Raw genomic sequence first — 15,363 nt, 5'->3', positions numbered from 1 at the left:
CAGTCACTGTGTACATACATTACATTACTGATCCTGAGTTACATCCTGTATTATCCTCCAGAGCTGCACTCACATATACTGTACATACATTACTGAACCTGAGCTACATCCTGTATTATACTCCAGAGCTGCACTCACTATTCTGCTGGTGCAGTCACTGTACATACATTACATTACTGATCCTGAGTTACATCCTGTATTATACCCCAGAGCTGCACTCACTATTCTGCTGGTGCAGTCACTGTACATACATTACATTACTGATCCTGAGTTACATCCTGTATTATACCCCAGAGCTGCACTCACTATTCTGCTGGTGCAGTCACTGCATACATACATTACATTGTTGGTTGTCACTTGAGACAGTTAAATGTGTCATTACAAACACTACTCTTAGTACCTTCTGTGAAGAATCTCAGCTCTTAAGGTACCTTCACACATAACGATATTGTTAACGATATCGTTGCTATTTGTGACGTAGCAACGATATCGTTAATGAAATCGTTATGTGTGACAGCGACCAACGATCAGGCCCCTGCTGGGAGATCGTTGGTCGCTGAATAAAGTCCAGAACTTTATTTCGTCGCTGGACTCCTGCTGACATCGCTGGATCGGCGTGTGTGACACCGATCCAGCGATGTCTTCACTGGTAACCAGGGTAAACATCGGGTAACTAAGCGCAGGGCCGCGCTTAGTAACCCGATGTTTACCCTGGTTACCATCCTAAAAGTAAAAAAAACAAACACTACATACTTACCTACAGCCGTCTGTCCTCCAGCGCTGTGCTCTGCTTCTCTGCTCTCCTCCTGTACTGGCTGTGAGCCGGAAAGCAGAGCGGTGACGTCACCGCTCTGCTTTCCGGCTCACAGCCAGTACAGGAGGAGAGCAGAGAAGCAGAGCGCAGCGCTGGAGGACAGACAGCGGTAGGTAAGTATCTAGTGTTTGTTTTTTTTTACTTTTAGCATGGTAACCAGGGTAAATATCGGGTTACTAAGCGCGGCCCTGCGCTTAGTTACCCGATGTTTACCCTGGTTACCGGCATAGTTGGTCGCTGGAGAGCGGTCTGTGTGACAGCTCTCCAGCGACCAAACAGCGACGCTGCAGCGATCCGGATCGTTGTCGGTATCGCTGCAGCGTCGCTAAGTGTGAAGGGGCCTTTAGACTTGCAACTTAGTGAATGCAGCTCTGGATAATACAGGATGTAACTCAGGATCAGTAATGTAATGTAATGTATGTACACAGTGACTGCACCAGCAGAATAGTGAGTGCAGCATTGGTGTATAATACAGGATGTAACTCAGGATCAGTAATGTAATGTATGTACACAGTGACTGCACCAGCAGAATAGTGAGTGCAGCTCTGGAGGATAATACAGGATGTAACTCAGGATCAGTAATGTAATGTATGTACACAGTGACTGCACCAGCAGAATAGTGAGTGCAGCATTGGTGTATAATACAGGATGTAACTCAGGATCAGTAATGTAATGTATGTACACAGTGACTGCACCAGCAGAATAGTGAGTGCAGCTCTGGAGGATAATACAGGATGTAACTCAGGATCAGTAATGTAATGTATGTACACAGTGACTGCACCAGCAGAATAGTGAGTGCAGCTCTGGAGGATAATACAGGATGTAACTCAGGATCAGTAATGTAATGTATGTACACAGTGACTGCACCAGCAGAATAGTGAGTGCAGCTCTGGGGTATAACACAGGATCAGTACAGGATCAGTAATGTAATGTATGTACACAGTGACTGTACCAGCAGAATAGTGAGTGCAGCTCTGGGGTATAATACAGGATGTAACTCAGGATCAGTAATGTAATGTATGTACACAGTGACTGCACCAGCAGAATAGTGAGTGCAGCTCTGGGGTATAATACAGGATGTAACTCAGGATCAGTAATGTAATGTATGTACACAGTGACTGCACCAGCAGAATAGTGAGTGCAGCTCTGGAGGATAATACAGGATGTAACTCAGGATCAGTAATGTAATGTATGTACACAGTGACTGCACCAGCAGAATAGTGAGTGCAGCTCTGGAGGATAATACAGGATGTAACTCAGGATCAGTAATGTAATGTATGTACACAGTGACAGCACCAGCAGAATAGTGAGTGCAGCTCTGGGGTATAATACAGGATGTAACTCAGGATCAGTAATGTAATGTATGTACACAGTGACTGCACCAGCAGAATAGTGAGTGCAGCTCTGGGGTATAATACAGGATGTAACTCAGGATCAGTAATGTAATGTATGTACACAGTGACTGCACCAGCAGAATAGTGAGTGCAGCTCTGGAGTATAACACAGGATGCAACTCAGAATCAGTAATGTAATGTATGTACACAGTGACTGCACCAGCAGAATAGTGAGTGCAGCTCTGGAGTTTAACACAGGATGTAACTCAGAATCAGTAATGTAATGTATGTACACAGTGACTGCACCAGCAGAATAGTGAGTGCAGCTCTGGGGTATAATACAGGATGTAACTCAGGATCAGTAATGTAATGTATGTACACAGTGACTGCACCAGCAGAATAGTGAGTGCAGCTCTGGAGGATAATACAGGATGTAACTCAGGATCAGTAATGTAATGTATGTACACAGTAACTGCACCAGCAGAATAGTGAGTGCAGCTCTGGAGGATAATACAGGATGTAACTCAGGATCAGTAATGTATGTACACAGTGACTGCACCAGCAGAATAGTGAGTGCAGCTCTGGAGGATAATACAGGATGTAACTCAGGATCAGTAATGTATGTACACAGTGACTGCACCAGCAGAATAGTGAGTGCAGCTCTGGAGGATAATACAGGATGTAACTCAGGATCAGTACAGGATAAGCAATATAACGTAGATTAAGACAGACACTTGCTTATTTGGCGAATTCAGATTTGTTATTTTATAGCTTTATGTTGATGACATGTCTATAGACCCAAGCCTCTATATCTATCCATATACATTCATTTTTTTGTCAGATTCTGGCCTATGCAACAAAAACCACAACACATATCAATATAAAACCTACACAGATGATATTTATGCCATCAGTAGAGTTTTTGTACCTCTGGATGGACTTAACATTGGAAGGCATTCGGTCTTCTTCCGCTTCATCTGGTGGCTCCATTACACCGTACAGCTCTGGAGGAATAAAAAGGTCTTGGTTGACACTGTTCACCCAGCGTCTCTGTGATTTGTCCTTACTGCTCTGACTTAGCTCGGCTAAAATATAAAAAGTCACCATTATTTCTAGACGATGTGTGGGGGAAACACTGGGTACTGTATTCACATACGTAGTCATTTGGGGATCACAGCGTATTGTAGAAAAACATATGAAAATTCAAGTTATTAGATTAGATTAACATCTGATGAACATTGTAATTAAAAGGGGTATTCCCACCTTAAAACAAATTATGACAAAACTACAGACCATAATCGTAATAGATGCCGACCTCTGGGACCCAGTGTCATCTTCAGGATAGGGGCCTCCAGCTGTCATGTCCAGGCAGAGAAGAGTCTTTACTTGTTCCCAATTTTCTTAATTTACGCAAGCTTGATTTTTTTCATAACTTACATAGAAGTGCATGGACAAAGTCATACACCTGCACAGTCAAATCTATATACTCCACAACTTGATGCAGATTCCTCTTCAGAAGTCAGTATAATAGTTATATTCTTGTACATAGGGGCAGTATTATAGTAGTTATATTCTTGTACATAGGAGCAGTATTATAGTAGATATATTCTTGTACATAGGAACAGTATTATACTAGTTATATGATTATACATAGGGGCAGTATTATAGTAGTTATATTCTTGTACATAGGGGGCAGTATTATAGTAGTTATATTCTTGTACATAGGCGCAGTATTATAGTAGTTATATTCTTGTACATAGGCGCAGTCTTATAGTAGTTATATTCTTGTACATAGGGGCAGTATTATGGTAGTTATATTCTTGTACATGAGAGCAGTATTGTAGTAGTTATATTCTTGTACATAGGGGCAGTATTATAGTAGTTATATTCTTGTACATAGGGGCAGTATTATAGTAGATATATTCTTGTACATAGGAGCAGTATTATAGTAGTTATATTCTTGTTCATAGGAGGCAGTATTATAGTAGTTATATTCTTGTACATAGGAGCAGTATTATAGTAGATATATTCTTGTACATAGGAACAGTATTATACTAGTTATATGATTATACATAGGGGCAGTATTATAGTAGTTATATTCTTGTACATAGGGGGCAGTATTATAGTAGTTATATTCTTGTACATAGGCGCAGTATTATAGTAGTTATATTCTTGTACATAGGCGCAGTCTTATAGTAGTTATATTCTTGTACATAGGGGCAGTATTATGGTAGTTATATTCTTGTACATGAGAGCAGTATTGTAGTAGTTATATTCTTGTACATAGGGGCAGTATTATAGTAGTTATATTCTTGTACATAGGGGCAGTATTATAGTAGATATATTCTTGTACATAGGAGCAGTATTATAGTAGTTATATTCTTGTTCATAGGAGGCAGTATTATAGTAGTTATATTCTTGTACATAGGGGCAGTATTATAGTAGTTATATTCTTGTACATAAGGGCAGTATTATAGTAGTTATATTCTTGTACATAGGAGGCAGTATTATAGTAACTATATTCTTGTACATAAGGGCAGTATTATAGTAGTTATATTCGTGTACATAGGAGTAGTATTATAGTAACTATATTCTTGTACATAAGGGCAGTATTATAGTAGTTATATTCTTGTACATAGGGGCAGTATTATAGTAGTTATATTCTTGTACATAGGGGCAGTATTATAGTAGTTATATTCCTGTATTTAGGTGCAGTATTATAGTAGTTATATTCTTGTACATAGGCGCAGTATTATTGTAGTTATATTCTTGTACATAGAAGCAGTATTATAGTAGTTATATTCTTGTACATAGGAGCAGTATTATAGTAGTTATATTCTTGTACATAGGGGCAGTATTATAGTAGTTATATTCCTGTATTTAGGTGCAGTATTATAGTAGTTATATTCTTGTACATAGGGACAGTATTATAGTAGTTATATTCTTGTACATAGGGACAGTATTATAGTAGTTATATTCTTGTATATAGGTGCATTATTAGTGGTTATATTGTTGTGCATGGAGAATGTATTAGTTATACAGCTGAGTGACCTTGAAAGAACCATTGGTCAAGCGTAATTGCACGATACGGAAATATACATTACATATATCACTTACCTATAGTTGCTGGGTTTTTCCGTTTCCTAATTGAGGCTCTGACTAGGTCAGCTCCATGTATTTTATCTCGGTGTCTTCTTGATTTGGCCTCATAAAACCATTGGCCACTTTTATACTTTAACTCGTTCTCATCATTGACTTCATCCTGTAGATGACTAAACCAAAAAGGGACACATTCAATATGGGAAACAAAGTCAGCAAAGAAAAAAAAAAAAAAAAAAAATCAAAACACTTAGATGTCGAAATAAAAAAAACAAAAAACAGAAACCAGCTCTCCTAAAAAGGTCTATTTTTAATTTTTTCCTCTCCTCCTGGAAATATGTGCACACTTGCATGTTGTCATCCTGTTAGCCCTCCTCCAAGCATATGAATATATTAGCAACATAGGGTTACCATTCCCCTCATTGATTGCTCCAGTTTCAGATTGCGCAGAAAACACGCCCGTTTGATAAAGATGCCAAGTTTTCCATTTGTTTGGGGGCTTGCTTTTTTTTTTTTGGCATTTTTCTGAAAAACTATCAAATTCAGGTGGATTCTGTTTTTTTCCCACATTTGTAGGATATTGCAAAGCAATGGACACTTCTGAAAACGAAGCTTAAAATTCCAACACCTGCTCTGCTATCCCCAGGCAGTGAAATCTTACCTCGCAGCAATCAGCAAATGTAAACATATATACAGTATATAGGTTTGGCTGAGTGACTTGTCTGGGTGCAAGATTCAAAAAGGTGAAGTAAAGGACAAAGGGTGGTGACATCCTTGATTAATGCCAAGTAAATGGCTAATAGGAATCCTCAGAGTCCAAGGGTAAAATGGACAATTAAAGCAGTCACCCTCAATTATTGTAGATCCGGGTGTAATAATAGCATCTATGCATCCTGTAACCCTCATGTTATAGCAGGTGATGCTCTGAAGTTTCATGCCCATTTTCAGCCTTTTTTAACGGCGTTTTGAGTTTCAAGAGGGCCATTTATTAGGGTCACCCATCTCATTTGTAGTTGGGTTCTTCCACCACAGCAGAGTCTACAAAAAGATAGTGGGTCAGCTCACTCAATAGACTAGGGTTGTGTTTTCTTGGTGGGACAACTCCACTAAGATTAAGAGGAATAGGTCTCAAGAGGGCCATTTATTAGTGTCACCCATCTCATTGGTAGTTGGGTTGTTCCACCAGAACAACCACAGCAGAGTTTACAGAAAGCTAGTGGGTCAGCTCACTCAATAGACTAGGGTTGCGTTTTCTTGGTGGGACAACTCCACTAAGATTAAGAGGAATAAGTCTCAAAAGGGCCATTTATTAGTGTCACCCATCTCATTGGTAATTGGGTTGTTCCACCTGAACAACCACAGCAGAGTTTACAGAAAGCTAGTGGGTCAGCTCACTCAATAGACTAGGGTTGCGTTTTCTTGGTGGGACAACTCCACTAAGATTAAGAGGAATAAGTCTCAAGAGGGCCATTTATTAGTGTCACCCATCTCATTGGTAATTGGGTTGTTCCACCTGAACAACCACAGCAGAGTCTACAGAAAGCTAACAACCACAGCAGAGTTTACAGAAAGCTAATGGGTCAGCTCACTCAAGACACTAGGGTTGACTTTTCTTGGTGGGAAAACTCCACTAAGATTAAGAGGAATAAGTCTCAAAAGGGCCATTTTTGTGACGTCCATCTCAATCGTAGTTGGGTTGTCCCACCAGGACCATCCCTGCCTTCATTATACATGATGGACAACTATTTCTCTCAACAAGCTATCTGTAAAGGGTATTACATTGCAACCCTCCTATTCTTAATTGGGTAGCCCCACTGATTATAACAACCCCAACACATGCAGCTGCATGCTATTCGAGAACGCCGAAGACACTCTGTTAGTACCAGAGCACGCTCCAATAACACCTTATCCCAGCACGTTCGCTCATCACTAGTAGCCATGTATTATTGTCTTTTTATACAGGATATTACATTTGTTTAAAGTAAAAAAATATATATTGTACCGCTTGCCATATAATTGGTTTTCATGTTCCGCGAGTACAAGGAGATTTACTAAACGCTAATTTCTGGGCCATAATAAAAATATTTAGAATCCTCAGTGGTTGATACCTTTTAATGGCTAACTGAAAAGATGGTAACAAATTGCAAGCTTTCGAGACTACACAGGTCCCTTCATGTGGCATAGACTAATACAAATTCTGAAGAATCACATATTTATGCACAATACAGCCCAGAAATAATGCTAAAGATAAGACAAGTGACGTGAAGCAGAACTACCACTATGTGAGAGTGATAAACAGTTGTGCCCATAAATATTGGAACAGTTCATAGATAAGGAGTGTGAATGTTTTGTCGTCTTCTGATTGGGGGGTCTGGTTCTGTTATGATGACCCCACAAGGTCTGAGGAGCAAATTCCTTAATTGATAAAAGTCCAAGTGACACATTCGTTCCTGCACTGATTGTCAAAGGTCGTCATCAGTTTATATTCCCAGACTCTTCTGTCTCTCTGAGATTTGAAATTACCCTTTAATACAAGTAATCTCATGTCCATGTTGCTGTGATCAGGGAGACAATAATGTATTGCCACAGGTAGATCCATTCTTCTCTCTCTTACTGTGTGGCAATGAGAGTTCAGGATCATTCACACACACCCCAGACCAAAACCAGTGTCACAACGTAATAAGTTCTCACCAGACGCCGCCGCACAGAACACTACATACATACCATTTTGCAGCTTTAGATCTAAACCGTGCAGTGACCCGTACGGCTCAATGCGCTTTTCCCCTCAGGTTTAGCTTTTCACGGTGTCACAATGCTGAACCTGTGCATCCAACAATCTGGGAAGTTTAAGAGCAGAAGCAAAATCCCGGCAATAAGAAGATTTGAGCGGATCAGCCGAGGCAATCTGCACGTCAAGTGACTTCTTAGCTCACATGATAAAGGTAATACGGAGGAATGCGCTGGCAGCTTTAAGGAGCCGCGAGAATTAAGTGCTTACAATAATGGCTCGTTCCATTAAAGACACATGCTGTGAGGCTTACAAACTAATCGCTCGCAACCTGCACGACACCTGACGACAGCAGCTAGAAGATACGATAAAGAGGTGGGAGCACAGGCCTAGTTCACTTTTGACGCAGCCAGCGTGCCATGAAAATTTTCCTATTCTTTGAGAAATACAAAGTTCAAAAATCAGAGAGACAAATATATGGGGAAAAAAAAAGTGTAAAGTATAAAAAGAAAAGAAAGTTATTAAAGACGAATAAATGAAAAAGGGGAGAAAAGGATTGTGCCCCCTGCTGGTGCTGGTCCATACTTTCACCATCCGTGTCGCTACCACCCTACAAACAGCCTAGTCCTTTTTGCACTTGTATACTGCCATGATGAATTCCACGTTTTCATGTGCGAAAACGCTTTTACTACTGGTGCTTACACCAACATTCATGATAAAGTGTATAATTAGTGTTTTTTTTCCCCATGTCCACAGTTTTCACAGCAGACTGCCATGTGTTTTGATGCTTTTTTAAAAAAATTTTTTTTTTTTTTTTTTTTTTTAAAGCAAAGATTTCGCCAAGTGGTTTTAAATGAAAGTTTTCAGACTTCCCATACAAGTCCGTAAGCAATACGTAATCTCACTAACTCACCCCTCCCCCTGTCTGACCGCAACCTACTGACATTCTCTTCCCTCTCCTAGTGCGCAATCCCCATCCCGCAAACTCACTCACCCTCGCAGAAATATCAAACACCTCAATTTACAATCACTCCGAGTCCCTTCTCCCTCTTACAGACATAGCTTCCCTTCATGACAGATGCTGCTGCCACTTTTTATAATGCCACAATAACAGCAACACTCGATTCAGCCGCCCCCTCATGCATAGCAAAACTCATACAATCAACAGGTTGCCCTGGCTGACCAGCCTGACCAAAGAACTGAGACTGTTTTCCAGGGTTGCTGAGCAGCGATGGAAGAGATCCCGCTCTGCCGACCACTTCATCGCAGTCTCTAGTCAGCTTCAAGTCCATGCTCACTACCTCAAAACAAACTTACTTCTCATCTCTCATATCCTCCCTGTCTCACAACCCTAAACAGCTTTTCAACACTTTCAATTCTCTACTCCGTCCCCCTGCACCCCCTCCCTCCCCTCTCATTTCTGCTGAAGACTTTCCCTCTTTCCTTAAACAGAAGTTTGATATGATCAGAGAAAGCTTTGGCCTACAGCACCCAATGCCCCTCTTAGCTGCTCAAAACTGTTCCTCCAAAACCAGCTTCTCGACCATGACAGAAGATCAGCTCCCCACCCTCCTGTCTAGATCACATCTCCCCACTTGCACGCTTGATCAGCTCCCGTTCCACCTCATCCTTAACCTCGCCAGTGTCTTCATCCCAACCCTAAAGGTACCGTCACACTAGACGATATCGCTAGCGATCCGTGACGTTGCAGCATCCTCGCTAGCGATATCGTCCAGTGTGACAGGCAGCAGCGATCAGGCCCCTGCTGTGCTGTCGCTGGTCGGGGAAGAAAGTCCAGAACTTTATTTGGTCGCTGGACTCCCCGCAGACATCGCTGAATCGGCGTGTGTGACACCGATTCAGCGATGTCTTCACTGGTAACCAGGGTAAACATCGGGTAACTAAGCGCAGGGCCGCGCTTAGTAACCCGATGTTTACCCTGGTTACCATCCTAAAAGTAAAAAAACAAACAGTACATACTTACCTACAGCCGTCTGTCCTCCAGCGCTGTGCTCTGCACTCCTCCTGTACTGGCTGTGAGCGTCGGTCAGCCGGAAAGCAGAGCGGTGACGTCACCGCTCTGCTTTCCGGCCGCTGTGCTCACACAGACAGTACAGGAGGAGTGCAGAGCACAGCGCTGGAGGACAGACGGCTGTAGGCAAGTATGTAGTGTTTGTTTTTTTTACTTTTAGGATGGTAACCAGGGTAAACATCGGGTTACTAAGCGCGGCCCTGCGCTTAGTTACCCGATGTTTACCCTGGTTACCAGTGAAGACATCGCTGGTTACCGGCATCGTTGGTCGCTGGAGAGCGGTCTGTGTGACAGCTCTCCAGCGACCAAACAGCGACGCTGCAGCGATCCGGATCGTTGTCGGTATCGCTGCGGCGTCGCTAAGTGTGACGGTACCTTAACGCACCTCTTCAACCTCTCACAACAGGTGTCTTCCACTCATCCTTCAAACATGCCAAGATCACACCCATCCTCAAAAAGCCCTCCCTTGACCCATCCTATGTGTCTAGCTATTGCCCGATATCTATTCATCCTTATGCCTCAAAACTACTGGAACAGCATGTCCATCTTGAACTGTCTTCCCACCTCTCCTCCTGCTCTCTCTTTGACCAGTTACAATCTGGCTTCCGACCCTTATCACTCAACTGACACTGCCCTAACTAAAGTCACCAATGACCTATTAGCAGCCAAGAGCAAGTGACACTACTCTGTCCTCCTTCTCCTGGACCTGTCTTCTGCCTTTGACACTGTGGACCACTCCCTCCTGCTACAGATTCTACCATCTCTTGGCATCACAGACTTGGCCCTATCCTGGATCTCATCATATCTGACAGACCGAACATTCAGTGTCTCCCTCTCCCACACCACCTCCTCACCTCGCCCCTTGTCTGTCGGTGTTCCTCAAAGCTCTGTTCTAGGACCCCTGCTCTTCTCCATCTACACCTTCAGCCTGGGACAGCTCATAGAATCCCACGGTATGCAGTATCATCTCTACACCGATGACACGCAGATCTACCTATCCGTACCTGACCTCACCTCCTTACTCACCAAAAAAACACACCGAGTCTGCTATCTCAGCCTTTTCTGCCCGCTTTCTAAAACTGAGCATGGACAAAACAGAATTCATCATCTTTCCCCCCATCTCACTCTACCCCTCCACCAGACCTACCCATCAATATCAGTGGCTGCTCACTTTCCCCAGTCCCGCATGCTCGGTGCCTCGGGGTGATCCTCGACTATGCCCTCTCTTTCAAGCCACATATCCAAGCCCTTGCCTCCTCCTGGCATCTCAAACTCAAAAATATTTCCCGGATCTGAGCATTCCTTGACTACGAAACCACAAAAACACTAGTGCTCGCCGTTATCTCCCGCCTTGACTACTGCAACCTCCTACTCACTGGCCTCCCCACTAGCACTCTGGCACCACTCCAATCCATCCTACACTCTGCTGCCCGACTAATCTACACGTCTCCCCGCTATTTCCCAGCCTCTCCCCTATGCCAAGCCCTTCACTGGCTTCTTATCATCCAGAGACTCCAGATTAAAGCCTTTACTATGACATACAAAGCCATCCACAACCTGTCTCCTCCATACATCTGTGACATGGTCTCCCGGGACTTACCTACACACAAAATTCGATCCTCAAGACCTCCTACTCTACTCCCCTCTCATCTCTTCTTCCCAAAACCACATCCAAGACTTCTGCCGTGCTTCCCCCATACTCACCCATCCCCTGCAGACTGAGCCCTCGCAGGAAGGGTCCTCCTTATGTACCTTTTAGTGCATTGTTTTTTGCTCATGGTTATTGTATTTGTCTATATTTACCCCCCCCCCCTTTTCACATGTTAAAGCTCCATGAAATAAATGGTGCTATAAAAAAAAAAAAAAAAAGTATAATAAAAGTCCATAAACAAAGAAAAAAAAAATGCACAGGTCAACAGTCAAATGCATAGCGTGCACGAGTTTCATGAAGTCAAATCCATCCACTTTGCTTAAACTATTAGAAGGGAATCTGTCAATAGGTTTTTGCTATGTAATCAGAGCTGCATGATGTATGGGCAGAGACCCAGATTCATGTGTCACTAGGCTGTTCGGTTTTTGTTTCAGTACAGTGTTTTATCAGCAGGAGATTATCACAACAGGACTAGGTGTCTCGTGCCTCCTGGTCTAACCACACGACCACCACTTAGCAACTTTGTCACTATACATTGTACACAAGAAGGTGCCAATGAGTTGCGGGTGGATTTACAAAGTACAGGGCTCAACATTTTAGCTCTGCTACAGTGTTTCCCTGAAAGTAAGACATACCTGGAAAACCTGAGTTGGCTTGGAATATAAGCCCTACTCCAAAAATATGCCCTAGTTACAGCAAGTACCAGCATGAGGAGAGGTGGGGAGAATGGGCAATCACACGAGGCCCCAAAATATCTATTCTGAGGTTAAGACTGCTTAAAGAGGTTGTCCACTACTTTTACATTGATGGCCTATCCTTACGATAGGTAATCAGTGTCTGATCAGTGGGGTCCGACACTGGGCGTTTCCAGCGATCAACTTATCAGTGTCGGCAATCACCGGCTGGAAGTAATCAGTTGCTGATACGCTCAGTCTAATTGTAGTGGTAGTTACAGGATTCTGCACATCAGCTTCCTATTGATTTTAATATGAGGTGCATGTGCAGTACCAAGCCCCAGCCAAACTTTAAGGACTTTGGTGACATCATGGTTCCATGACTGTGAATTCACCAAAAGGTCTCTTAACTGTAGGAGTCTAGAGCTGAAGAGGAAACAGGTTTGTATTTATATTGTATGTATACATGTATAATATGTACAGTATGTATACATGTGATTATATATACATACACACCTACAAAGTAGTCTCCCAACAAAAGTAATGAATAAAGTTGACTACCCCTGGCAAAGCCCAGTGGGGTGAAACGCGCGTTGAGGTTCCTGCGCGCCTCTTTCGCCTGGCCAGATTGCCTGAACAGGTCTCAAGGTATGGTTCATTTATGACAGTTATCACTTCTATTCATGCTTTGGACCAATTACTATTCTTTTGGCTATGAGGTCTTATCTGCATATTCATTATTGTGCCTATGGATGTTTAGCTAGGTAATGTTCATTCATTAATGCTCATGCAGTTTGTTGCTGCCTTAATTTCAGTACTTTTTGAATTGTTCAAATTTGCAGCAATTAATGTATTAACATAATATTTTCACACTGTTTAGGTGTAAATGTATTTTTTTTTATTGGAGCACAGCTATAGGGTTTGTTATGCCTATGTTTTAGGGAGATGTTGACTTTCCTCAATTGGAGGGGAGTACTCCGTAGTCCGTACATATTTTTAGCCATCCTCGCTTATCTCATATTGTGCATCATTATATATTATTACATTTTATGTAATAAACTTTAAATTAATCCATTAAATTAGCCTCATTATCCTAGCAATTTAAACATCTGCTAGGTAGTCTTAAAGAGAATCTTCTTGGTTTCAATACTTCACTAACTCTCTAGACAGCTTTTTCCAGCACAAAGTTAAAAAAACAATAAGTAAACAGTCCATTTAGTAGTGTGGGTTCTCCTGCTCAGTGTCCTCTGCATCTCCAGTCACAGACACTGAATGAGACACTTGATATTCATTTTACCTGCCAAACCACGCCCCCAGGGTGTTGACATGTGAGCAGTTAGTCCCACTCATCCATGACTGCTCATAAAACCCGACCCCGATACACCCTATTAACTCGCTCAGCAATATACGTGCTGGAGCCCGCTTTCCTGGGCTTACATCACCAAACCTACCACCCTCGATGATGCATATCTCTGCTCAACCTGTTCCCCCCCACCATCTGCCCAAAGCTGGGGGGCTTGACACCTTCTGCCAAACAGTGGACTCTCGACAGTCAACATTGCCATGCAGTTTCCCCGGCCTATGCTCCACATGGAAGCCAAAATCCTGAAGTACTAGGAACTACATTGTTCACCTTCTTGTTCATTCGCCTCAGTGGTGCATGACCTGAATTTCCTGCCTAAGAGCTAGTATCTTAACAGTGGTTCAATGCCCACTTGACGGCCAAACATTTTTTCTCCACTACGGACTAATTCTTCTCCCAGGATGTCAGTCTCCGACTTGGACAGTTTATGGGTTGCTCTTCCCCGTTCAGCTCTTGTGATAAGACAGCACCCATCTTGATATCTGAAGCATCCATCTGGACCACAAACTCCTTAAAGAAATCCAGTGCCACCAACACTGGCTGTTTGCACAGGGTTAGCTTTGGTTCCTAGAACACCATCTCAGCTTCTGGAGACCACTTTGCCGTAGCAGACTTCTTCCCTTTAAGGAGGTCCATTAGAGGGGCCGGTATCATGGTGAAGTTAGGGATAAACTGTTGGTAGTAGCCCACAATTTCAAAGAAGCAGGTCAGAGTGTTCATAGGCAGAGGTTGTGGCCAACTTTGGATAGCGTCAACTTTAGTTGTGGCTTTATTTCACCCCTGCCCACAACATAGCCAAGTATTTAGCTTCCTCCATTCCCATGGCACATTTATTAGAGTTTATGGAAAACCTCTTATTCTGTGGAGCATCAAGTATTGCCTGCAGTTTGTTCAGACGGCTTTCAAAATTCTGGCTGAAGATCACGTGATCCAGGTAGGCTGCTGCATACCTCTTGTGGGGAATTAGGATCTGGTCCATGGCTCTCTGAAAGGTAGTTGAAGCTCCTTGCAACCCAAATGGCATCCTTGTGCACCGGAAGCATCCATCTGGCGTTTAGAAGGCAGTCTGCTCCTTGGGACATGGGAGTTTGCCAATATCCTTTTGTGAGGTCAACGGAGGTAATGTACTGGGCAGGCCCTAGCCTTTCAATGAATCCATTGACCTGGGGCATTAAGTACGTATTGAACTTCAGCTTCCTTTAGTCATTGCAAAACCGCCATTCTCCATTTGGTTTCGGCACCAAGACTATGGGACTGGACTGACTCTTCAATGACTCCCAGGTTCAGCATCTGCTTCACCTCTTTCGAGATCACCTCTCGGTGCGCTTTGGGAATCAGATCCAGCTTCAAGTTTATCCGGACATGAGGCTCCATCAGAACCTTATGCTCTATTATCCGAGTACTACCTTGTAGTTATCAGAACAACTCTCGGCACTGTTGCTTTTGGGCACGTGACAACGACAGACACCTTTACCTCTTTCACATCATAGTAACATAGTTAGTAAGGCCGAAAAAAGACATTTGTCCATCCAGTTCAGCCTATATACCATCATAATAAATCCCCAGATTTACGTCCTTCTACAGAACCTAATAATTGTATGATACAATATTGTTCTGCTCCAGGAAGACATCCAGGCCTCTCTTGAACCCCTCGACTGAGTTCGCCAT

General features: G+C 42.8%; 1 protein-coding gene across 20 annotated transcripts in view; it reads right to left on the bottom strand.

Moving 5' to 3' along the window:
• The window catches only part of SYTL2 (synaptotagmin like 2), a 122,310-nt gene that overhangs the window by 47,613 nt on the left and 59,334 nt on the right, over positions 1-15,363 (bottom strand). For 13 of the 20 annotated variants that reach the window (XM_069759318.1, XM_069759302.1, XM_069759305.1 and 10 more), the window contains 2 exons: positions 5,266-5,420; positions 3,077-3,233 (listed from right to left, as the gene is read on the bottom strand). In XM_069759318.1, the coding sequence (XP_069615419.1) occupies positions 3,077-3,233; positions 5,266-5,420 (312 nt within the window). The remainder of the gene's footprint in view (positions 1-3,076; positions 3,234-5,265; positions 5,421-15,363) is intronic. The other 7 variants (XM_069759310.1, XM_069759319.1, XM_069759317.1 and 4 more) reach the window with 1 other exon arrangement.

This window comes from Ranitomeya imitator, chromosome 3 (assembly GCF_032444005.1).
Source record: "Ranitomeya imitator isolate aRanImi1 chromosome 3, aRanImi1.pri, whole genome shotgun sequence".
Classification (NCBI taxonomy): domain Eukaryota; kingdom Metazoa; phylum Chordata; class Amphibia; order Anura; family Dendrobatidae; genus Ranitomeya; species Ranitomeya imitator.
Note: the sequence above shows the minus strand (reverse complement) of the source record. Positions and strands in the feature narration are given on the sequence as shown.